The sequence below is a fragment of the Mesoplodon densirostris genome, chromosome 1 (assembly GCF_025265405.1).
Source record: "Mesoplodon densirostris isolate mMesDen1 chromosome 1, mMesDen1 primary haplotype, whole genome shotgun sequence".
NCBI classification, from domain to species: domain Eukaryota; kingdom Metazoa; phylum Chordata; class Mammalia; order Artiodactyla; family Ziphiidae; genus Mesoplodon; species Mesoplodon densirostris.
In genome coordinates this window covers 148535301-148562077 of record NC_082661.1, presented here as the reverse complement: position 1 = coordinate 148562077, position 26777 = coordinate 148535301, and the positions used below count along the sequence as shown (strand labels likewise).

Genomic DNA, 26777 nt, shown 5'->3' with positions numbered 1-26777 from the left:
ATATTATTGCCAAGTTCCGTGAAGCCCTCTGAGAAATTCATCAGGGCTACAAACTACTGACCTTACCCTAAACCCATCTGCTTGCAGGCCAGCTGACTCAGCGTCTCCTGCCAGCCATCCGCACACACGTGGTGTTCCATGGCAGATCTGTGAGCGGTCAGGAATGACGAGGAGTTCACATGTGCAGAGAGGGTCACTGAGTGGAAAAAAGGGGGGGAAACCCTAATTTAAAACATTTCTTCTCATGACACCGAATGATAACATACTTTTGCTTTACTTGCAGACATTCATTTTTATTTCTTTTAGCTAAGAACCATTTGGTGAGTTCTTACCCTGTGCCAATCACTGATTGCCGTGTGGCGGGGGTTGGAAAAATGAATTAGATGTGTTCTCTGCCCTCCAAGAACTAGAGACTCTGGTGAAAGAGAAGGCAGTTCTTAACTTTTCATAATGAGTTACAAGACGGCCACAGGCAGGTCCCATTCCCATGAGTTTACCCAAGGACTTGCATAATTAGAAGGAGCTAGTTGTAACTTCATTCAAATCGTTTCAAGAAAGCCTGTGAGAATGCAAGTGTGTGAGAGGGATGTGTTAATTTCCGATTAATTTGGCATATGCACTAATTCCTCTTTTATCAAAGAGCATCCTCTGTACTTCATACACCATAGATTGTTTGTGGAAACACTGCACAATTAATGACAATATACATCATAACCGTGATTTGGCCAGATGATGCAAAGGACTGAAATAAGAGCCAAGGGGATGGAAAGAGGGATGAGTGTGGGACGATAGAATGAACCAAACTCAAGATGGTAAACTGCAACATTGGGATACTGGTGAGAGATGCCTTTAAGTCCTGTCCATGTAAGGGAGTAGATAGAAGTCTCATCTGAATCTGGAGCGAGAGTACAGGGAAGATGGAAGACCACTTGAGTATCCTCTTCCAGGAGGTGTCAATGATACAAGAATGACTGACTATTGATAATTTATTATGGGTGATAATAGTTTTTTTAAAATTATATTCAAATGAAAAGTTATATCATCAAAACAATTTGAACCCAAATGTTTTTACATATAAGATAGACATTTCAAACAGAGAAGTAACTTGTGGGGAAGTGTTCTGTGAGTTGGAAGTAACATGTACAAATCACCACTGGCAGCTTTTATAATAGTAAACCAGAACACATGAACTTAGTAAGATCTGTGAAACCAGTTAGGATTCATTTAGCTTAAATGGCTGCCAGGCATCAGAGCATAGAGCAGATGGCAGAAACAAGCAGCTCACCACAGTCCCATTCGTCGGAACTGTCTATGCAGTCGGCTTCGCCATCACACCACCGGTCACGTGACACACACTCGTGGTTTGCACATTCTAGCTCATCATCTTGGCAAAATGCTGGCAAGGGAACAAGAAGTAAGGAGACATATATTTTAGGAATGAATGTGATTACCACTAACAGGCACATCATGGTTTGCCAGCAGGAGCATCTAAGGAAGACAAAATGTGGTCACCAAGGCCTCCAAACAGGTGTCAAGACTGAAGAGCAGAACTCATAAAATCTCATTTCTGAGAGATCCATCCATACAAACAGCAAGCATTTAAACAGAACTACTGTCTCCAAGTGATGAGATTCTCTAGTTCTAACTACAGGACTGAAGACGTGGTACCCAGAGCAGCAGAAATACCAAAGATTAGAACACAGGGCTAGAATCTGATGTGGCGAGAGCAGAGTACTGGGCATGAGCGGACTGAAGTCACCCTAGGATGAAAACCAGCTCTGTCCACATTTATGGGTAATTTTATTTTTTTTAATCTCTAGTATTAAATGACTCTCAGAGTCACACACTAATTCTCTCTTGGGTTTTTAAAAACTATGGCAAAACTCCTTGATTGCCTACCTAGCATCTATTACTTTTCTTCCTCCCTTTAAAAAAATGTATTTATTTTTTATTGGGGTATAGTTGCTTTACAATATTGTGTTAGGTTCTGCTGTACAATGGAGCGAATCAGCTATATGTATACATATATCCCCTTCCTCTTGGACCTCCCTCCCATGCCCACCTCCATCCAGGTCACCACAGGGCACCAAGCTGATCTCCCTGTGCTCTACAGCGGGTTCCTGCTAGCTATCTATTTTACACATGGTAGTGTATCTACATCAATCCCAACCTCCCAATTCATCCCACCCCCCTTCCCCACCCCCCATGTCCTCCTTTTTTAAGGGAACATGAATTTATTCAGGCCTGCACACAAGCCCCTGATCCATGGCAAGATTGTGATTCATTTAAGCAAGACATGGCATTTTTCTGACTACAATTTTTTTTCTCTGAGTACAGTTATTAGTCTAGGAGTAAAGATGGGATCCGAGATCAGGGTCTTGGCCTATGGTTTTGTAGGTTGTGATTTCCAAGGTAGTTCCTGCCCAAACCCTGCTGTCCAGGCCATGTGTCCTAGCCTGAAGGAGACAACATCTTTTTCTAATTGGTTCTCCCTAAAGATGCTTCTTTTTTTCAATTCAGCTGTTTAGGTGGTGTTTTTTGGAATCCACACAAAGATAGCTGACTGCTAGCTGGGACCCAGCTCAAAGTTGGCCAATCTGAGTGAAGCCCTAAGTTATGTTCCAGAGATGAGGGTGAGGTTCTCTCTCCTTCCTAGTGGCTATGACCAGGGAAGCATGGCACCCCAGGTGCTCTTGGCAGCCATCTTTGGACTCTGGTAGGAGCCAGCCAGAGGTCAAGCAAATGTAAAGAATCCTGGAAGAGGTGCTGAACTCCTGCATCTGGCCCTACACTTGATTTTTTATATGATAATATAAGGCATATGCAATACATAGGGTAATAAAAGAATAAAATGTCTTCATTGTTTAAGTCTGTTTGAGTTGGGCTTTCTGTTACTAGTAGGTAACGCATCTTAGGAGATATTTTTTCTGATTCTAAAACTACTGGCCATTCATTCAGAATATGTAGAAAAGACAGAAAAGCACAAAAACTTAATAATTCCACCATTCAGGGATTACAATTGTAAACTTTTTATTATGCCCTTCTGATCTCTTTCTATGTGGTTATATGTATTTTCAAAACTCAGCACAATAGTACACATAATTCTTTATGTTTTGTTTCATTCATCTAATGATATGTAATGAACCTATGAGAAATTATCCTTCTAATTTAATTTTTAATGTTTGCATATTATTTCATTTTATGGTTGTATTTTATGTTCCCCCTATTTTTGGATATTTGGGGTGGTTTAATTTTTTCCATGTTATAAATCATGCTAGACTAATATCATTATGCATATATTTTACACGTTTGATTGTATTCTTGGCATATATTTTTACAAGTGGAGTTCTAATCAAAAGGTCTGAAAATACAAAAAGCTTTTGATACATATTTCCAAATTTCTCACTTACATTCACAATGAGAGGTAATTAGTGTTTAAAATAAAACATCACATTCACAACTTCACAGTAAGGACTTACAACAATTTTTTTCATCCATGTTATCAGGGCAGTCTGGGAACCCATCACAGATGACTGTGTGCTTCAAACATTGTTTGTTAGATGGACATTCCCAAAGATTTCTCTCTATACATCCTGAAGACAGAAGGAAAGGTTATTTGCAATAGATGTGAAGGTGAAAATAACAATGGCTTTGATCAAGCAATGTAAAAAAATTACAATATAAAGGTATGATTTCTTTTTTCTTAATGAGTTTTGACTCCTGTATACCATGGAAAATGTAATTTGAAAGCAGAAATGCTTGGTAATCTCCAAACTGCATTATAAATAGTACAGCTCTCCCAGAAGAAGATCAAAAGTGACATATGGGAAATCGAAAAAAAAAAATATGAAAAAGCAACTGTACTTTAACGTTCATCTTTAGCTGTTCCTTTTGCTTTTTAAGCCTATTTGCCAACACATAAGACTCATCTATAAAATGATGAGTTAACGCTTTTAAGCAAGTATGCCAAAACCTAGCGATCTAAATGCCTATTATCTTAAAATGTAATTTCAATCAACTAATGGCGAGGCCATCTATGTGTTTAGCAAAAAAGGCTCCGCCTATATGCCAAATATCTGCAAAACTAGTTCAAGAGTCATTACTTCAGTAACGTAGCCAGAAATCTCAGGTTAGAAACTTTATCAGTTAACATGAGAAAATAACATAATTTGCCTAAGACCAGGACTATAAGCTTGAACTGTAATTTGTCTATAAAATAACAAGCTCTTAAAATGAACTTAATGTCATTTGCTTCACAGGCAGCGCATTTATACGTCCACTAAAACATGCCAAGGGTCTGATGTGTTCTTGACCCTCACCATGCTGGATCCTCACCACCAGTTGGATCCATGACCCTCACCAGGCTGTGAGGGGCGAGAAGGAAGAGACCACACGTATTCATCTTTGAGCATCCTGGACCCCCCTGCCTGGAACAGCAGCTAGCCCTCAGCAGGACCTCGATACACGTGAATCTTAAATGGAACTTCATTTCATGTAAGGTGAATGAAGTGCCAAGCAGTGATGAAATAAGGGGTTTCTTTAGAGATGCTATTTCTCATCTGATCTGGTACAAATCATTCAGAGAAATGTCATAGATGATTGACTCAGGTTTCTTGGAGTCCCTTATGAGAAAATAATCTGCTTTACAAAAAAATCTCATTGAAAAGTTATCAAAATAAGTCCCCAGAAGAGAAATTTTTACTATGGGATAAAATTAGATTTTAAGTGTTTCACCATTCAAAAATATAGGACAGCAGTAGAGTATGTGACTGCAAAACTGTAGGAAATAAATAGTGAGAGTCCTTCACTAGCTGACCATCTAGAATGGTTTTAGGCCCAGGGACATCCATTCTAGGAACTCATAGGAATATAATCTGGAGTTTTCAGCTACCCAAGAATACAGACATCATCTGGCATGTTCTGGCAAGGAGACTCATCACAAACCACATCACTTGCTAGTAGATGATGAGAGAAAACAGCATGAGTCTTTCTGACTGTTCACGAGGTACATTCCTAAGAGTACAGAGAAGAATGTGGACACTTGGAATGAAATGATAAAAGATCACAAAAGTCGATCTACTGGGACATAAGACCTGTATGCTCACAGACGGTCATAATAAAAGATAACATTTATTATCCACTATAAATCCACCTTCTAGATATTAGTTTTAATTCTTACAGTAATACCACAATGCCAGAATTACAATCACCATTTTCTAAGTAAAGAAACTGAGATTTAGAGAAAATAAATAGATTGCTCCAGCCTTATAAAGATCCAGTAGGGAAGCAGGTTCAAGCCTTTAGTTGCTGTCCTCAGTATGCATTAGGGGTAAGAGCAAAGGAAACAAAGCTTAGAGTCAGACATCTGGATTTGAACCTTAGCTCTAATCTCATTAGCTGTATGACCTTGGATAAGTTACTTAATTTCTCTGAACCTCAGTTTCCATATCTCTAAAACAGTAATAATAACGCCTGCTACAAAGGGTTGCTATAAAGAAAAAATGAGTACTCTACAGGCAGTAATTTCCCTTCTGTATCTTCTCTTTTCTAATAAAAGTTTGCGTGGCCTAATGCCTCCTTTGTGGAGTTATGATGAACATAAATGAAGTAGGATGAAAAGGTCAAGACATGAGTCATATGGAAGATACCACTATGATTTTGTGAAAAAAATCATTCTCTCTTTAAAGTGACATTTTTGGTGTAATTATGCTTTAAGTGTATGCTTTAAAAGGAAAAGGCTATGACTCCATTAAAAATTAAAACTAGGTATGGATAGGATGGGATATTTAATGCAGCTGTAGGTTATGAAACCAAATAATTGTTGATGTCAGAATAACTGCCACCTCCCCCCGTACAGACGTAATGGCTACGCCCACTCACAGAGGCCACCGTGTATTGCTAAAGTGACCAACTCATCCCAGTTTGCCTGGGACTTTGCAGGTTTGAGCACTAAACGTCCCTGCTTCCAAGAAACCCCCCTCAGTACTGGGCAAAGCAGAATGGTTTGTCAACCCTAAGTGCGCTAGGCGTTCTAACGCTGGGTTCTTCACTTTCTCTCTCAGTTTCACAAAATCTCTGCGAAGCAGGCTTCCCTGTCAGAGGCAGATCCCACCTGAACCGGGGCACCTATTTTCTCTATCAAAACAGTTGTCATGATAGGTGAAGAAGGCAAAGCACCTCAAAGCAGATGCTTCTTGAACTCTAAGAAGCTTTCAGTGATGCCAGTACAGAGTAAGTGGGTCCACTCATCAGGGCTGCTAACTTGAGCTACATCAAATAAAGTGTTGTCAGGGTAGAGCTGCTCGTCTTCGGCCAGCAGCTGCCCCAGTGGCTGTGGATGCGACCTCAGAGCAAATCAAGGGAGCTGAGAAGTGAGGTTCAGGCCTGGCAGGTGTGACGGCCCCTCCAGAGCCTGTGACCCTGGGCCATGGAGCCCAGATCTCAAAGAACAGCTGCAGCATCTGTGGTAGCAGCCCGAACAAAGGAGCTGCCTCCCTCTCTGAACTCTGGGCCTAACCGTCAGGGGCAACAACACCAGCACAAGTCACAGAGCTCCCATCTTTGACCAGAAAGCCCCAGGGGACCTCCCAATTCCTTAGTCACACCCCTTTTCGGGGTGCCATCTTCACATCATCCGCTTCAAGACGTGCTGTCTCAGTACCCTGTGAAGAGGCAGGATGAAGACTTTGAAAGGGCTTTAAATTGCAGGGTGGGAGCCACCCTCAGTGACCGTAATCCTGGAGACGAGGACATCCACCACCAAAACAAGCACTACCTCAAGGACAAGGTTCCACCCGGATTCCCATGTTCACTGTGTGAATCAGGGACTCTGCCCAGCCTGTGCGTTGGACGTGACATGCCAGTCTGCCCTCCTCTGCCATAAATAAGACCTTGGTCTTTCAGAGATAATACCAAGCTAGACAGGACTCCTTCCCTCAAGGGAGATCCCTGAGGTGACCTGTAAGGGGACTTGCCTCCTGGATTTCTTAGCACTATGGCAGGTGGGCTTTGAGGACTGAGTAAGGCATGTTATAAGCATTCCAAGCTGTGCGGGATAAAGTGCTCTTCTCTAAATGTTACAGGTGAGAAAACTGAGGCCCAGAGAAGTTAAGTGAATGGCCAAAAGTCACACAGCCTCTAAGTGCTGAGTCTGGATTTAAATCCAAGCCTAGGTCTACAGAGAGCACTCTACCATTCCAGGCTGCCTGCCCAAGACACCAAATGAGATAGCGAAGAGTTAGCCAAGTAGCAAAATATCTAAAGGGAAGGAGAATGTCTCTTCCTTAGCATGAAGGATTAAATGTGATCAGAGATCAATACGAAGACTCCTTCTGAAAGTACATTTGTGGGTATGCGACATGAGATGAACACAATGACCCTCACTCTGTCTTCTAGTCACAGAGCAGGAAATCATTCTCTTCCACAAGCAAAGGGACAAAGAGACATGAAGGCATGGAGACTGGCTCTCTGGAGTATTTAAAAAAAACACACACACACACAGTAAAGTCCTTCTCTGTGAGAAATACACAAATACTATTAAGGAGTCCAAACAGGGAAAAAAAGTCTTTTGGAAAACTGTTAAAATCAAGCTGTAAAACCTATAAATATCAGAGCCAGAGGCTTTAAACACAGCCTAAAGGGGTTTTGACTCCAAGAAGAGGTTCAGGTTATAAAGAAAGATTTTACTGCATTTTATCTATCACCCAAGAGGAGATCAAAGATAGATGATGAAATGGTTTTTAATTATTTGAAGATAAACAGAAAGGTCCTTAATGACACTCGCATTTGTATTGTTGTCTATCTTTCTCTGTATGTTGTATACCCTTTTATGTAGAAGAGTGATCAATTAGTAATTGTGATGTTATATTCATGTAATGAAGGGTTTTATTTCTCCAGGAGATATAAATAAAACTGTTTGAGCTATATTCTCATTTAACTGACCCATTGAGAAGACTCGCTGCTCCCATCACAGACCAGGTACCACCTTGTTCCTGCTGGTATAGCTAGCTCATCCAATTGTGGACATAGGCCTAGCAAAAGCTAACTTCAGTCTCACAAACTCATATCTATAGCATGAAGGCAAAGCTCAGAAATATAATCTCATTGTTATTTTCTTTAGCTCACCTTTCCTTTATGCCCTCTTGTTCATTTCTCTGCCCAGATCTGCACCTTTTTCTCCATTGCTTAGATATCAATGCTTGGTAAATGTTAGATTGAAAATAAGCTTCTTTCATCCAGTTGCTAGATCTACAGCCAGCTTCATCTACACAGTAGATGTTCAATTAATGACAAACTATCACTTTAAGACAAGGAAGTGCTTCTGTACTGACGTAGTACTGACTCTGTAAATCACTCCTATCTTTTAGACTTCTCTCCCATGAAGCAATTCTGGAATGATATGTTCATGTTTACATAATTCTTCCAAACACTTGCTGAAAACATTTCTAATAATGACAATACTTCCGACTGTTGTTTACCCTAACAATTATACAATCAGTACAACTTCAACAACAAAAATTTACCACAAGAGCAGGAGACACTTCAGAACAACATTACTCCCAGCCCAGCAGGATGGCTCCCGCAAAGAAGGGAAGCAAGAAGAAGAAGGGCTGGTCTGCCATCAGTGAGGTGGTGACCAGAGAAAACACTGTCAACATTCACAAGTGCATCCATGCAGTGGGTTTCAAGAAGCGCACCCCTAGGGCACTCAAAGAAATCTGGATATTTGCCATGAAGGAGATGAGATTTCCAGATGTATGCATTGACACCAGGCTCAACAAATCTGTCTGGGCCAATGGAATAAGGAATGTCCCATACCATATCCATGTGCAGTTGCCCAGAAAACGTAATGAAGATGAAGATTCACCAAACAAGCTCTATACGTTGGTTACCTATCCACCTCTCGCCACTTTCAAAAATCTGCAGACAGTTAATGTGGAGGAGAACTAACTGTTGATTGTCCAATAAGGTTATAGAACTGCCAAAAACAAACAAACAAACAAACACTACTTACTGCTAAATGTCTAACGCATGTATTTTAAAAGTGTATTTACAAATGGTGCGCTTTGACCTCCATGTTTTCCTGCTGCAGAAGTGTCAGAGAAACAGCGTGAATTTCCAACACATCAATTATTTTATAACTAAATTAAAGACGTACTGTTTTGAGGGGAAAACCCAATACTGTTGTTAAAATTTTGGAGGAGCTGCAGATGTGTGAAAGTGAATAGTTAATAGTTACATCATTCAGTAAAGCCCAAGCATTTAAGTGCATTCCACTCCACAATGGATGGAATAAATCAGAAAGACAGGAAGCTTGGAGTGAAACCCAGCTTTGCTGGAGCTGGTGTTTGCATGACCAGATGGTATGCCTATCCACGCCCATGGAAACAGAGGGACAAACTGAGCAAGTAGGCAAAATGGGAATCCGAGGATTTCCCAGTAGCCCTCTATTGGGCCTTCCTCTACTGCGTGACTTCTTCATTTGATTTTAACTGCTGTGTTCTCCCAGAGCATGGGACATGCCCATTCAAACGCGTGCATGCGGCCCAGTTGCTTTGGAAAACTTAATGAGAGTTCTCTCATAGATTAATACTGTTGGGGCAATTAATGTTCCAAATGTATTACTTTATTACTGACTTTTAACTTTCCTTAACCAGAACTCTCAATAACATCGCCAGTCTTTTGAGTGATTTATAGAGATTAGACAATTTATTCGATAGTTCTCGTGAGCCTTTCATTGTGAGATTAAAGTACTGACAAAAACTCATTACTTAACTAGAAATCTGAACATTTTAGGATCATTTGTACCCTATAGTGCTTTAAATTTCTTTTTTACAGAATATACTCTAGAACTCAGACCATTTAATCTTCATAAGACTCTTTGAGACTAAGCTTTTACATTTCTCAAATTCCCCTACTGCAAATTTCGGTCTAGCCACCCAAGGAAGTATCATGTAACCTCTTTGGACAATCTAAGATAATCTATTTTAGTTTGCATCTCAGAATACCATAACCCATCAAAGCCATAGTGTAGTGAAAAAATCCAATAGATTTTTTTTTTTTTTTTGCGGTACGTGGGCCTCTCACTGTTGTGGCCTCTCCCGTTGCGGAGCACAGGCTCCGGACGCGCAGGCCCAGCGGCCATGGCTCACGGGCCCAGCCGCCATGGCTCACGGGCCCAGCTGCTCCACGGCATGTGGGATCCTCCCGGACCGGGGCACGAACCCGTGTCCCCTGCATCGGCAGGCGGACTCTCAACCACTGCGCCACCAGGGAAGCCCCCAATAGATTCTTAATAAATCATTTATATAAGGGATATTAAATGAGTTTTGATTTATTTCTTTACATACAGACCTCAAACAACAGTAGCTTCTCAAAACACTGTATGTTCCTCCCTAACAAAATTACCATCATTCTGACAGTTCTAATTTTCTAGAAGATGCACTTATCCATATTTATAGTAGCTGATAGGATTTCAGTTGATTGCTGTGACATTTTGTCTGGACCAGAAGGGCAATGTCTACTATGGAAAACTCATTTTGGGAAGCAAGGCAATATTTCATCCCTCAAAGGCCAAAAGAATAAAATGATTTCAAAAGATGCATTGCCTCATGTGCTTTCAATGGCAAAAAGCGTCAGGTTTTTTAAGCAGAACAAGCTAAATAATCATAACCAAACTATTCTTTGGGTAGCCCTTCAATCATTTTACTTTACTCTAAAACGTTGCTTAGTAAAGAGCACTGTCTGTTTTCTATTCCCTGACACATTTTGAGGTTACAAGTACAAAGGTTTGCAGGGAAATAAAATGGGAATTAGCTCCACTTAAATTGCCATTGGCATTTCTGGCCTTTCCATTGGTGATTTTGGAGTTCAAAGGCAGAAATGTCAGGAAGAGTTTTATCCTTTGCTGACAGAGACAAAAATCAGAGAGGGCATGAAGATAAATCCCAATTAAATTTGAATTTTAGAGCCTGCACTCTGTCTTTGTGTATCTAGATGCCTATTTAAGAATATGGGAATTGTAGGCAAGGACACTATTATTCTGACTTTAAAACAGATGACAACTGCTTTAGAATCTCTCAATAAAAATAATCTCTTACATTTGTGAAGAGCTTCTTCTTTTACTAAGAGTTTGCACATATGTCATCAAGGTTATAAACAGAAGTGTAATTTAGGGAAAATCAATGGAATTAACAGGAAAAGCACTTATAATTCATGTTTTGCCATTTGATAATTTAAGAAGTAAATGCCTTAGCATTCAATCCTAGTCACTACTTACAACTATCAGTAAACAATGGACATATATTAAAACAATCCCTTATCCTAACCAGTTATTAGTGTACATTCAAGAAGAGTGCCATCTCACATACATACCACAGTTTTCTTCATCACTATCATCATCACAGTCAGCCTGGCCATCACATCTTCTGGAAGCCAGAACACACCGTCCTGAGCTGCACTTGAAGTGACTAGGTGAGCATTCTGTTAAAAGCAGTGGGCCATATTACTGTCAACAGACAGAAAACCCAGAACCATCAGCTAATTTATCCATTTACATGTGGGATGTTGTGGAGAAGTTATCACTGAACATAAGGATGGTCCTTCACAAAGCTGAAATGGTCAAAGTTTACTTGGCTTTCTTCTGTCTGCCTATCAGCATCTTTTTCCTTCATCCTTGACATCACCTCTTCAGATCAGCTGTTTTGTGTCTTTATGCTTTCCAGCAATTAACTCCCTTTCCGAATGGACAGCCTAACAATTGCTGGAGCCTGAAATGTCCTATGAAGTCAATGTTCCCAACTACCCAGCTGGCTTTCCTTTAATGTGTCATATTGTTTCCCATCCTAATCTTTCCACCTAGTGGGCAGGTCCTTGATTCCATTTCTCTACTTGATTATCCTACATTGCCAAGGTCTCTGAATGCTTTGCACTTGAAGGAACCAAGGCTTGATCTTCACCATTACCTACAGGGCCCCTAGTATAAAAGCAGCATCCATATATAATGGACTCTGTGAGTTAAGTGTGTTTAAAATAAATACCTAGAGAATTAAAGTCATCTCTGCAATTTATTTTTTAAATGAAGACAATGTCTAACAGATGGGTATCAAATTCTTCAATGTAATCAAGTTTATAGATTCACCACCTATGCAGCCTTTCTACTGGTAACTAAATACAAACAATAACAACAAAGAAACTTCTAAAAGTAGCTGATATATTCATCCATGTTAGGTACCCCATTGTAATTAATTTAAAAATTAACCTTCCACATCGTCATCAGGCATTAGACAGGTTTGACTGTCTGAATTTTCCTCTGGAAATTGATTGCAATCTGTGTCTTCTGGCCACTGTAGGCCCACAATCCCAAGAACAGACTCACAGCGTTCTTTGGAATGCTCACACAGAGCTCTAAAAAGTGAGAAAGACAAAATATTACAAGCAGAAACAGCTACACCTGATGTTAGGCCTCTATGTAGGGTTTTAATTCTGTATGGCTATGGGTTGGCATGTGTATGTGGTGTGTGTATGCAGTGTGTGTGCGTACCAATGTATATATATGAATGCACATATACATAATAGATATTTGGGAAACCAAATTGAGTAATATCGCTACAAGGGGGATACATTCCAGAAACATACTTTCACCAAAAGAAACTCCATTGCAGAAATAGAAATAGAGATGTTCCCAGAACACGGATTCCCTCCTCCAGTTTGTCTTTCTCATTTTCTCTTCTGTCTTTCAGGCAGACACACTCCAGTGTTTTTTGTTTTAATCAGGGAAGCCCCCAAAATCACTTGGACAGTCTGCCACCAAAGGTCATGGAATCTATACAACACCCTCAGCCTCAGCCCCCTGTGGTGCCCTGTGATGTGAGCCATTTCCTGTGCCAACCTGGCTTACCTAAGGCATTATTACTTCAGCTTACACCAAACCCATCTGTGTTGAGCTCAAGTTGGTAAAAATGAAGTTTGTTGGTCTTTGTTAAAGAAAAGACACACTAAGCATTGTACTAGGTGCTTTTATGTGTATTATCTCATTTGTACCAGAATATTTTTAAATTGAGGTATCAGCATGTCTCAGAGAAGATGGCTTTACTTCCTACGGGGAAAGAAAAAAACAGTTTGCCTCAATGTATTACCAAGAAATTAGTTACGAACTTTTTTTTTAAGTAGACATAATGAAAGTAAGTTCTTAGGCAAATTTTTTATTTCGCTTTAAATACATTCTCATTTCTTAAAAGTTTCAAACTTTAAACCACTAAGGTAATTTTAACAGGTAAGGAATGGTTAGCAATTGAATGGAGACGTTTCAGAAAAGGCTCTGTCTAGATTTAAGTCTGTCTAGATTTAAGTTAAGATAGAGCATAACTTAATGCTGGTTTAGCCTAGGAATTTGGGGCAAAGACAAAGCCATGGCATTCTCATATTAGGTTTGCAAAAATGGGAAGCTCAACAGGGTTTAGTAACTCTCTGTTGGACTGAATAGTTTTGTTGCAGATTAATGTAAAAATGTATATAACTCAATTGCTGCTGATATTTTAAATTAACCAAACGATACCTAATTTAGATGGAAGTCAGGTAGTGCCTGACTCTACCACTTTTTTTTCCTATAAAATGGAAATACAATATGTGGGACTACAACTCCATCGCACACCTGTTATAATAATCTGTGCGGTGCTCAGCCATAGAGACAGCAATCCTAAAAGGTTATTTTGAGGATGAGAACTACCCTAAAGTATTCAGCACATTTTAAGGGCTCAAGAATGTTAGTTTTTTTCCCAACTCATAGCTTAAAAACTGAATATTAAGATCAATAACCAAGCTTGGCAAAAGGACTTATGTGTTACCCCATGAGCATATCAGTATATTATTCTTGTCATAATCCCCAAATTTTTCTTACAAATATCAGAATGTAAAACTCACTTTGATAGCCACTGAAAATGAAAGATGTACGTGTATGTGTAAACCTAAGAAACAAAACTAAAGTGTCTAGAAGTTCAACACTTGATTCAAAATGTTTATTCTAAACACTTATTCAAAAATGGTTATTGAATAGTATTTCAGGATCAGTCTTATCTTAGGCATTTTAATATGAAACCTAAGTCCTAAAATTATCAATCATATGTGGATATGTGTTCCAGAGAACATTGCAATAGGGAAATTCTTATACACATATGAAAAGAAATTCAAATACAAGAATTTGTTAAGTACTACTGAAAGTAATTATTCACTATCATCAACCTTGCTTAGGAAAAGTAGAATAAGATTTATAAATAACTTGTTAACATAAAACTGGTAGACGTTTTATTAGTGATACTTTAAAAGGCATTTAATAGAAATTTTCAGAATTATGTTTGCACAGCCAACATTAAATTTTACTCTATTTGTATAATTTGTTTAGTTCCCCCAAATCATTTTTAAATTTTCCTGCTTCCTGTCCCAACTCTATAGATGGCCCTACCTTGTCATCCATTTGATATCTGGCATATAATTTACTGTTTTCCCATCTGTCCACTGTATTGATATTCTTGCTTTTTCTTAAAGCTCTGAGTGACTTCTGATCCCAACATATGGTTTCCATAGTTACCACTCACATTTAGGCAGGCATATCTGTGTATTCACCCCTTGATGGAAAACAGCCCTGAGAAAAGCAGCCCTCACCTCTGTGACAGCCACCCTGTACGTGCACATTCTCTGACTACAACCCTGAACACACAGCATAGAAGAGGGACCAAACTGCCACAAAGCAGTTAGTTGTGCTCCTGTCCTAACATCAGAGCTTTGTTTATTCTGGGCTTACAATCAATGCACAGCACTTTACATTTATGTACATTCATCTAATCTCACAACCACCCAACCCAACCACCACCACTATCCTGATCTTACAGGTAAAGAAACTGAGGCTGGGAGAGACTGAGGAACCTGTCTCAGGCTACAAGCAGCTACAGAAGAGCCAGGATTTGAATCAGGAGGTGGACACCAGAGTAATAATCTTAACCCATAGGGCATCACTCATATCCTAAATTCAAGCCACACTCTTGAAAAACCATCCTGTATTTCATCTAACCAGGTAGAAAAACAGCAATGTCCATCCCCCGTCCATCCTGAGTTTGGTGTGATGACTCCTTCAGCCCACTCTTTGTGTAATGTCTCCTAACTTTTGATGTTATCAGAAGGCAGCATTTAAAATACATCAACATTGCCAGAGAAATAGGGAGACACACCCCTACTGCTGACTCACATTTTAAAAGCCGCTTCCTGATCCAACAAAATGAAACACTTGTGATTTTATTTGATTAAAGTCCATGAATTATTATCAAAGGCAGTTCATATCTCTCTTGCTTGGTATTTCACTGATGAATTCTTACTCAGATATTCATTTTAGAATTCCTACTTCTTTACTTTTTAAATAGGTAATTTGTTAAATGCAGGACCTGTTGGCAAAGTATGTACTTTGTCTAAACTCAAACTATGTCTTCATTCCCTTGGTTCCCCTTGAGGGAAAATGAGGATGCCTGGGGGAGACCCCACTGTATTACCTGCAAGGGGGGATACGCTGGCTTGTATTCTTGTCACACTTCGGTACCAAGATGGTGCAAGCAAAGAACATGAGGTATTTGTAACAGTTGGTTTGAACAAGTGCAGGGAAAAGAGAAGACTCCCAGCTGATGGATGCTTCCTTTTGAGTCCTGTGGCCGAGGTAATTTGGATAATTTGTATGGTTGTAGGGCAAATTCATGCAGAGTTCCAACGTAATTGGTTCACACTGACCTAACAAAAAAAAACACATACAGATACATATATTTTTAAATTTCACATGTAAAACAATTTCTTAGTATCTTACAAAATTAAAATCTATCTTATCCTTTCTTGGAAGTAGCTAAGACTAGATGTAAGTAGTATATGAGATTGCCATCAAAAGGTAAATAGTGTAGTTAATGAAGTGTCTTGACAAACCAAGATTCATTTCTGTATATGGAGCTGCTAGCACACTGTCCAGAATGCATGTTTCAGAAAGTCTTTCTCATTTTTCTCCCTCGGCTCCACTTATCTGATTCCTTTTACTCACTTTAATTTGTCTTCTGATTTATCCATTACTTCTAAACTAGTGTATTCCCCACCACCTTCATAGCCATTTAAAAAAATCAATGAATTTGGCTAAATAGGCAATTAGATGACTTTTTTCTATACGTTTTATTGTTGATCAGTGTATAAGGCTATACAATTTCAGGTCAAGAGGAGGCTGAGATCCATTAGATATCCATTGCCAATGAGATAACCCCTAACCCTTTAGCTTGGCATCCAAGGCTATTTCACACTCCAAATCACAGCCTAACTTTCCAGCCTCATCACCCATGACTATCTCGCCAGCAATATTTCCTTGGTGACACCAGACATTTTAAGAATTGCACGCGTCCTTTGTGGGTCCTGTTAGCTTTTATCCCCTTCTTTCCTTCACACACTTGTAATCACCCCTCAAATGCAATCATGGTTCTAGCTGCCAGGTACACAGGGCAACTGCTGATTGGAATCATCCTTCCCCATCCTGCCCACTAAGCTAATTTCTCCTTGTTCTGCAGCACTCAGCACAAACCCCTCTTCCAGGAAGGCTTTCTGGCCAACCACTCTTCCCCTTCCACTCCTAGTAGGTCTCCGCTGAGCTCCAGAGCATCTCCAGGGTGTGCATGCCATGCACTCATTGCCCTCTGCTCTATTCTTTACTTACTTGCCTTCCCCATACAATTTGAGAGTTTTGTGAAATGAGACCTCATTTCTTCTTTTTAATTGAAGTATAGTTGATTTACAATGTTGTGTTAGTTTTTGGTGTACAGCAAAGCGATTCATAAACACACACACGTATGTATATATATATATATATAATTAATTCTTTTTCAGATTCTTTTCCATTATAGTTTATTACAAGATATTGAATATAGTTCCCTGGAGAACTTATTTCTTGATCTCAAAGTCTGCACCAAGCATAGTGTGAGAATTAAGGAAGGAAAGGAGGGGGGAGGCATCAGAAACTATCCTTTAAAATGTAAAATGTAAAAATAATGAAAATAATGAAAAACAGAGTCCCTGCCATTGAAGCACTCTAAGTCTCCAGAGGAAGAAAGACACATGCAGGTAGCTGTGGTATAACATGAACAGGCTAGGCTAGTGGGACTGAACAAAATGCTAGAGCCCGGAGAGACAGAGTGGATAGGAGCAGCTTGGGAAGCCTTCCCGGGATAAGCGGGGTTTGGGCAGGTGTGGGGGAATGCGGTGGAAAGGCTCTCTGTCCCCTCTCTGTCTGTGGTGGACGTGCTTCATTCCCAGAGGAGAGGGGAAATCAAGGGAGTGTCTTGGTAGAATCAGGTCAGGTCCACCAGAGATTTCATGCCTTATTAAGAGTAATTATTCAAATTAAATTTAATTATTTGACTAGGAAATGGTATGCAGGCAAACAGATTAGCAATAAGGACTGCAGGGAAATATTAAAACAGCTCTGGGACTATTTCTTAATTTAAAGAGTCTGAGGGCTTTGCAGAGATTATGCTGATAAGGAGCCCGATATTGGCCAGACGGAAAAATTTCACGGACCAAGTATGTAAGACTCTCAGTTTATTGAGGAAGGAGTAAAACTCTAAAGCTGGCATAATCCTGAGGATGCCTACAGGGTGGAGAGAAGAAAGAGAGACAGAGGAGGTATGGGGTTGGTTCAGCTTACCACTTCTTTGATTTGTGAAAGAGGAGAAACACTGAAATGTTCTGAGTTCAGATTATACATAAAAAATTCATATTCCTTATAACAATGAAAACAATACAAAGACGCATATAGGAAAAGCTCTTCATCTCCCCACCTCCCTCTCTCTTAACTTCCCTCAATGCCAAAAGATGGGTTTCCTCTTCAGCTTGCTTTTGTTGCTTGATTACCTGTCACAACCATCTTACAAATCAGTAGAGGCAGCTCACACTCTATATTTTTCTTAATTTCTTTAATATACTTAAAATTTTACAAAAATGGGATCATTCACACATATTTTGATGCAGTCTTTTTTTCCCTGTAGATGTCTTTTCTTTCTCTCTCTTCCTCAACTACCCTATCAAGTTTTAACTTTTTATCAGTTTGTTTCCTTGAGATGACTAATAGGCATATCACATGCATAACTTTTCTCTCTTTTGATATGTGGGATGTATCGATTTTGATTTAGGATAAGATATAGGCTTTAAGTGTCTCAGAGTCAGGGGAGATGAAAGGATTACGTTATGATCATGTATTATCCTGAGATCTTTACTGAATGCGGTGAGGTTGTTTTGTTTCCTTCATAAAGGCATTCTTCACAAAGTGCTAAGCAAGAGAAACTTTCAAGTATCTGGCAACCTCAAATTCTACGACTTATGGTATCAATAAACTTTTATATCTTAAGCAGTAGACTCACTGACAAGCCTGATTGACATTAGCCACTAGAGGGCGATCACGTCACAAACATGTGGGGACGTTTAGCTGTTGCAGGGCTGTATAATTCAGTGTGAGCTTGAGGCAGTGCCTGGCATGGCGTCCTGAGGATAGATGAGGTTTAATAAATATCTGTAGAAAAAAAGATCCTGATGGAGTCTCAAAGATAGCCCACCTTTCAAAGTCTGAAACAATATTTGATAAATTCAACCTAAAGAAAGGACTGTTAACTAAACGATGTTACATCTTCATCATGATGCAATACCTGAAACCAATGGAAATCATGTATTAGATTGATGGTCGTTTACATGAGAAAATGTCATTTCCAACATCCATTGGCATATATATCCGAGATTCATCTTTGTGTCAAAACTTTAAAGCTCTCTTTATTATTATTTATTTTTTAGAATTTGAAGAGCTATTATAAGGTGGACACCCTTATAACTACTACCCAAGTCAAGCAATTGAACACTGCCAGACATCCCATGTACCCTTCCATATCCCCTGTCTTATGTCGACCTTCTCCTTCCCCCATAAAGTAAATGCTGAGTTTCAGAGTCATCACTTCCTTGCTCTTCTTCATAGCTTTATTACATAAGTGTGCACCACATCCTACATACTACAGTTTGGCTACCCATTTTTGAAAACCAAATTTAAGTCTCTTATACTATCTATGTTCCCCCTCCCCTCCATCTCTTTATTTTTCTTTAATGTTTAACTATTGAAGAATCTGGGGACTTGACCTGTAGAGTGGGCCAGAGTTTGGATTTTGCTGATTGCACACTCCTGGGGAGGTGAAACATCTTCCCCTGTCCCCCTTGTCCCCTGAACACTGGCAGCTGAAGCCAGGGGGCTGATTAGGCTTCATCCCTTTGGCAAGACTCTAGGTTCTTTTATCAGAAGACACATCCGTCTGATTTCTTTTTGTGATGTCTACAGCTGTATGTCCATGCTCAGTGCTTTGCCCTGTTAATTCACCTGGTTACCAAATGGTAATATTCGAATTCAATCATTTATCTTCCACTTACTAGCTGGGAATGCTTTTAGAAAGAGGTTGTTCCTCTCATCTACTATTTGATACTGAGAACTGAAGTCCTTAATCATTACAGCATATGGCTTGTTGACCACACCCCTATACTATCTGTTCCTTCCACCTAGAGATTGCAAGGAGAGGGCAGGAAATTGACAGACCACTGGGAAATTATTTGAAGAACAAAGCTGTTCATTTCTTCCTGGATATAACTTTTCAGTGGGGGGGAATCATACTGCCATCTTCCCACTCATATATACAACTTTGGTTTTCCTTTTCTGTTCTTCAAATACACTCAGACAGTTTCCTTAGCGTCTTACCGTCTCATCAGCTTCCTCTTTCATCACAGGTGTTCTTGCCAGGTTCCTTCCATATATATTCAGCAAACATTTGAACACCCCCTCTTCTGCATGTCAGGCACTGGGCTAGTCACTCGTCCCCATTCCTTCTCTGTTATTAAAAATAAGTGTTGGGGGCTTCCCTGGTGGCGCAGTGGTTGAGAGTCCACCTGCTGATGCAGGGGACACGGGTTCGTGCCCTGGTCCGGGAAGATCCCACATACCGCGGAGCGGCTGGGCCCGTGAGCCATGGCCGCTGGGCCTGCGCGTGCGGAGCCTGTGCTCTGCAATGGGAGAGGCCACAGTAGTGAGAGGCCCGCGTACCGCAAAAAAAAAAAAAAAAAAAAAAAGTGTTGGAAGAAAAATGTACACAAATAAACATGTAGAACTAAAGGTTGATGGAACACTATGGGAAACTTGGGAGGGTCCCTGAAGCATGACAGTCATACTGGACTTCATACAGCCATGGCGATCATGGGCTCAGGGAGGTGGGGAGAGAGACATGCCCAGGAGCTGCTCTCTCCGCCAGGTTCCCCCAGATGTCTGAATTGCACTCTACAAGGTACAGGTGATGGATTAGTCCCTCTACACCAGACTGATGGGAAATAACATTCCTGATCCTACCCCCCAAGGCAAGGACATGTCCGTATTTTGCCTCCCAGCAGGGTGCAAACATGTTAAAGATTCTGGGCTGGAGTGGATATGGTGATACTGTGATACTTTTAAGCCTCTCCATACACAATATCATCTGAGATGTGTTCTTTAGGCTTTTTTTAATTGTAGGCACTTCCGCTAATCTGAGATAAACCATGGATCTTATCCACTGAAAAATATGAAAACCATGAAGACTGTTTTTCACACCCAATTTCAGGATGTCACTAATCCCAGCAGCCTCGTCAGGCCACAAAGCAATAATTCTCAACTTTTGCTGCACACTGGGGTCACCTGGGGAATTTTTAAAATACTGATGCCGGGGTCCCACCCAGTATATCTTCAGGGACCATTGGAACGTTATTATAATATTTTATGGGGTGGCAAAAACCATTATCTTTAAGGACTAGCCTCCCAGCAACTCCAGTGAGAGGCTGACTCCACCGGAAAGAATGTCCACATTCTCCAAACTCATATTCCCCACTGGCAGGGAGCCAGAGAAAGAGAGGGCTGCTCAGTCGTGCTCCAGAATCTAAATAACAGTAGTCTCTGACAGTGTCAAAGATCTTTAAACAATCACGTTTTCAAGTGCATGAAGAGTTTTCTGAGAGGAGATGATACTTGTCCATATTTACAGAGAACCAAGTAGACACACACCATCCTGAAGCTCTTTGAAAAATAAGGAATAACATCTTTACTCTCAGCTGGAAGTTAGGCATATACACTGCTTATGTGCCTAGCAGAGACAGCAGCTCCTGGGCATGGGTCTCTCCCCACCTCCCTGAGCCCATGATTGCCATGGCTGTATGAAGCCGGGTGTGACTGTCATGCCTCAGGGGCCCCCTCAAGTTTCCCACAGTACTCCATCAACCTTTAGTTCTAAATGTTTACTCATGTACTTTTTTCTCCAACACTTATTTTTAATAACACAGAAGGAATGGAGACCAAGGACAAGCCCAATGCCTAATACTCGGAAGAGGGTGTGTTCAAATGTTTGCTGAATATATATGGAGAGAACGTGGCAAGAACATCTGTGATGAAAGAGGAAGCTGATGAGAGAGTGAGATGCTAGGGAAACGGTTTGAGTGTGTTTGAAGAACATAAAGAGAAAACCAAAGTTGTATGTATGAATGGGAAGGTGGCCATATGATCCCACTGTTGAAAAGTTAGCTCCAGGAAGGCTGGAATCATGTCTCCCTTCATTGCCATCAAAGTGCCCAGTGCCCAATCCCAGTGCCTGGGACATCACAGACACACTAGAAATACTGGTTGAATATACATGATAAATGGAATATTTCCTGCCATATCCATAAACAAAGGATGTCACAGTCACCAATGACTGCAGCCCTCCAACGTGAGCTGGTGAGCCCTGAGGAAACTCAGGGCTGAAAAGAATATCTGCCATCTAGCAGCCATCAGACTGCAGCCACTCCCTGCGGTGAGACCTGAGGAAACTCAGGATGTGAAAACACAGGATACTGGCCCGGAGAGCTGAGGTGCATATCAAAGGAATTATTTCAGGGAGCCAAGACTTTTTGCATCTTCCCATACATAGAAAAGTGCTAAATTCCTTAACTTGAGATATCTGGTATTCTTTGATTAATAATAATCTTTTGACATTCCTGACTACCTGTTTTTTTCAGAGTTATCTGAAATGCTGTCTCCCGGCCTTCAGTCCTCATTTTACCCAATAAAACTTAACTCGCAACTCTCACATTGTGCATTTTTTTTAAGTCAACATACATACAAGCTGAGTTATCTAGTGCCCTTCCTACAAGTTCCTTTTTTTTTTTTTTTTTGGACAGGTGGTAACATATTTTTAATTTTGAAATATTTCAAGTATAGAGAAAATAGGATAACATATACTTGGTTACTCCCTGCCTAAATTTGACACAGGCTAACATTGCTCTCTCACCTTTTTTTAATCTAACAGTAAGTGCCATTACATGTCAGACAACCCCCAAAACTTTAATAAAATACACGTGTCTGAGACAATACTGTCACTGTCCAAAATTCTACAGCCCAAGTTCAAGGTGAAGTAAAAAAAATGATTCTGAAAGAGTTCCAGGGAAGACTGGGAGATGAGCAAAGTCAAATCATATGTATATACATATATACACATACACAGACATATATTTAATCATTTTAGAGTGAATAAAATGGTAGTGCGTCTTAGTGGTCAGACTGATATCTATCTGCACTGTTCTCTCCTATGGGAAATGGAGGAGGGCTGGGTATTGTGCTTTCGGCCAAACAGTTATTAAGTGCTTGTGAAATTAAACAAAAAATCTTGTTAGTCTGGGTTATTAATTGGCTGTTGCCCTCACACTCCTATCCAGCCCACTGTTTTCACCCCTTGATATTCCCTAAGGGGTACGGGCTACCCGCCACCCATAAGCTCTACATTGACCCAGAAAGGTCACAGAGTAGAATTAGGATCTGAAAACTTCAGCAAATCCAGGGACCCGAACCCTTCAGTCTTTCAACCTCCCGGCCTCCAGGGGCCTTCACTGCTGGGATCTGTGCTAAGAAGTCATACCTTCTTGTCAACTGAAAGCTGACAGACCTGCTTCTAAGTCTCAAGCCCAAGCTGACAGGGAAGCCAAAAATTAATTCTAAAAAGTGAAAGAAGGGACTGGAGTGTGAAAGCAGAGCCCAGAAGTAAGCAAGCCATTACTAGAAATCAGTCTTCGGGGGCTTTCCAATTCATTTAAAATTTCCCGAGAGAGTCTTTCTGCCACCCCTGCCCGTTCAATCTTCCCCTAATCATTCCTCCTCCTGAAGCCAGTCTGGATACAGCCACCTGTCTACACCATTTGTAGCGAGGTCATTATAGGTCAGCAAAGTTCCTGGAAGGGTGAGAATACATTTTATTACAAGAACAGACCGCCAAAGTTGTATGTGGCTACTTAGATGAACTTCATATTTACTTCTTGGATAAAGTTTCCATTTTTGAAGCTGGGCTTTAAAAAGGAAGAAAGATAGCATTTGCCTGCAGATGGAGCCAAGAAAATAATATATAGGAGCTGACGCTGAGTGGAAAGTCACGGCAATGACATTAAGCAATGGATTTATAGCCCATTTATGATGACACATTTGTTTATGATTTAAGTTAATTAAGACCATTTTGCTTCTTTTCTGCTACCACATGCAACCTTTAAAAAAAAAGAGAAATATATATATGCATATTTTGGAGGGATTCCACACTTCAGCATTTTAATGTCAATGCAAAAGGATAAAACTGAATGCATAGCCTGACGTGGTGATTGCAATTGTCAGCAGCAACTGTACTTACTACAGTTATTCAGACTGTTGCTGGGATCACAAAGAGAGCTACCACCACATGAATCAAGGCAGGAACTGTAGAGGCATCTTTGATCTCCTTCTTGACACGGAGTCTGACCTACAGACAGGGTAAAAGCACATTTACTTTCATCAGCAACTATAAATTCCATGCACTAGGATCTGAAGGATCCAGAACCGAGGAAGGACACAACTTTAATTTCCTTCCAACTTCTCCAAAAATTTTGAACACATGTTGAGATTCTGTAGGAATAAAGAACTAAGAGGCAACCCATCCTTCAAAAATCATCTGTTGCTGCTTTTAATGGAAAAGAGAGCATCTTATATTTACATAGGTGCATGAAGTTGATGACAAAATAAAATTCAAGTGATTTGAGGGAAAGGCCAATATTTTTAAGACTCATTTGATCCCAACTCTAGTCTTTCCTCTAAGGAAAATGCTTTCCTTAATAATAAATAAGGCATCAACATCAATACAATAAGGATACTTTATCATGGCATAAGTCTTAAGCAGCTGTTATCCATATTTTCTGTGTCCTTGGAAAGTAGCGCTGGCCTAGCTGCAATGATCTGAGAATTGGGTTTCTTGTTTCCAAATGGATGACAACAGTAACATCAACCTAATGGCTTTTCCTTAAGGTATGTGGAGAGGAAACTGATTTTCCCATTGATTTCCTGGTCATTTGTAGATTAAATGGATAAGGTAATAAATTACTGCCTGTTCTTTTTCTAGCTCGCCCCCATTATAGTCAATTACTCAGACACGTCATGTGGAACCTAGAAAATCTTGCAAGGCAGTTTTAAATATAAATAACAGTATACATATACATACAATCATTCTTATCTGTAATTCTAAGACAATATTTATTATAGTGGACTTTCTTATCTATAATTCTAAGACTTCTAAGACTTATCTATAATCTTATCTATAATTCTAAGACTTCTAAGACTTATCTATAATCTTATCTATAATTCTAAATATAATATTTATTATTCTGGACTCTTTCTCCCTTTCAGTACCATTAATGAAAAACACTATATATCACAGCCTTGCATAAAATAGATATCACTCCTTTTTTTTTTTTTTTAACGTTAGCAGGTCAAACTTTTTTTTGCAAGGTAAGCCAGGATAAGTTCCATGAACTTAGTCTCTTGAAGAAATTTTATTAAGACAGCATGCATTCATTACTTCAGCCGATATTAAGTGCCAACTATGTGACCACTTATGTGACCACTTATGTGACCAGCTAGGCACTGAGCATTAAAAGACAGAAAACCCTGATAATTTCTACCCTAATTATGGAAGTCGTCATGAACGGAATCTTACGATGCCACGTGATCATTGCTCCACTGAAGGTACATGTAAAAAGCAGTAAAAGCAAACTACGACGGTAAGAGTAAAGCTTCTCAAAGGAGTTTTTCAGGTGCATGGGGTAAGTTGGGATAAGGGGGAAGGATGGGTTTCCCAAGCAGACAGCAGGATATGCAAAGGCCTGGAGTAAAAAGTACACAGGCTGGAGTCACTGGAGGTTAAGGGAGACTGAACAGGAAGGTTGAGAGTGAGGCTGAGGGTTGTCATGGCCTAAATCTTGAATAGGGCCCCAAGTCCTGGCAGAAGCAGTCCCAGACACCCTCCCAGGCTGGCTGAGCAGAACCAGCCTTCGATCACGGCTGATGCTTGTAACTCGCTCCCCTTCACTCTCAGCTCGCCGAACGCAGTGGCCTTCTCCCACTACTCTAAACTACCTTGCTCCTTCCTGCCACCTCGGTGCCTTTGGCCAAGCGGTTCCCTGTGTCTAAAATTCTTTCTCCAGTCCTACTCTCCTTTGTTAATTCCATTCATTCTTCAGATTGTGGCTCCTACAGCTCCATCTCAGGGAAGCTTCCCAGAGGCCCTTTCCCAGGACATGCATCCAATACGTGGCATCCTAGCACCTTGAATTTCCCTCCTGGCCTAGGTCACTCCCCAGTTAGACAAGGACCAGCACAATTATTTGTATCAGCTTATCTCCCCCAGGAGCCTGCTAGCCCCATCAGCAGTTTTGCTTGCTACTAAATTCCCAGCACCACAATATACTTTTATTATATTGAATTCGTTAGAGTGGATAAAGATGCTACCATTTTACTTTGTGATCCATTTTATTATGTGACTTTCTAACATCTCACACATGCAAGGAAGTATTTTCAAATCCTGCCACTGCTAGTAAAAAAAAATCCAAAATTATTTCAAACAGCTTTGAATTATGTAGAGAGAAAGAACTATTTGATCAAAAGGGAGTTGCTTGGCTGACATGCACACAATAACTCATGGCTAGAAAGGGATTTCCTTCTGAATTTTAAAACTGGTAAAATGAAGCACTCGTTGTCTAGTTTTTTATGGACTAAATCTGTGATTAAAAGGTTCTCCCTTTAGGTCTGAAATGCGTTTTCATTAAAGCCATCCGAATGATCAATATTCACTATGAAAAAAAGCTAATTTAGTTATTGGTGACCAATCTCATTAGCTGATTTGGAATATATACAGCCTAAGACTTGCTTTCACATAGCAGCCATGTGATAATAACTTACATTTATTGAGTGCTCACCACGTGCCATCTCTATGAAGCAGTTATCATTATTCTGAGATTACAGACACAGAAACTGAAATGTAACAGGGTTAAGTTACTGGCCTAAAGTCAACCAGGTAGTAGGTGGCAGAGCTGGGGTTTGAACCCAGGCAGCTGGGCGGCAACATCCACATTCTTAACAACTAGGCTATGTTGGTAAGAGGTAAGGTCACTTATAAGCAAATGTAGTGATTTTTAAGTCAAAGGATATTACCAACCCTGCACTGAGAGATGCTTCTACACAAACTGGGACTTAAAACAATCAGTGTAGAGCTTTCTTTTCTGGCAGAAATAGACACACTTAAAAAACCCACTTATTTGATTTACTTTTTCTTTGGGGGTTTCACAGATAGTATCAGACTCTTTTTAAAGTGTATTTAAGTATATTGCTTGGAAGGAAAACATAAACA

General features: G+C 40.1%; 2 protein-coding genes across 2 annotated transcripts in view; one reads left to right on the top strand and one right to left on the bottom strand.

Annotated features, from left to right (window-relative positions):
• Positions 1 to 26777, bottom strand: part of CORIN (corin, serine peptidase) — a 224215-nt gene that overhangs the window by 54590 nt on the left and 142848 nt on the right. The window contains exons 9-15 of the mRNA XM_060091256.1: positions 23754 to 23861; positions 15537 to 15768; positions 12260 to 12405; positions 11374 to 11481; positions 3480 to 3593; positions 1286 to 1396; positions 67 to 196 (exon numbers count right to left, since the gene is read on the bottom strand). Coding sequence (XP_059947239.1) covers positions 67 to 196; positions 1286 to 1396; positions 3480 to 3593; positions 11374 to 11481; positions 12260 to 12405; positions 15537 to 15768; positions 23754 to 23861 — 949 coding nt within the window. The remainder of the gene's footprint in view (positions 1 to 66; positions 197 to 1285; positions 1397 to 3479; positions 3594 to 11373; positions 11482 to 12259; positions 12406 to 15536; positions 15769 to 23753; positions 23862 to 26777) is intronic.
• On the top strand, positions 8572 to 8949 carry LOC132484562 (large ribosomal subunit protein eL31-like). The gene has a single exon (XM_060091245.1). The coding sequence runs from the start codon at positions 8572 to 8574 to the stop codon at positions 8947 to 8949; it is 378 nt and encodes a 125-aa protein (XP_059947228.1).

What these genes read in the sequence shown, in the direction of transcription:
- LOC132484562 (XM_060091245.1), top strand. Translation starts at nt 8,572, where the DNA reads ATGGCTCCCGCAAAGAAGGGAAGCAAGAAGAAGAAGGGCTGGTCTGCC.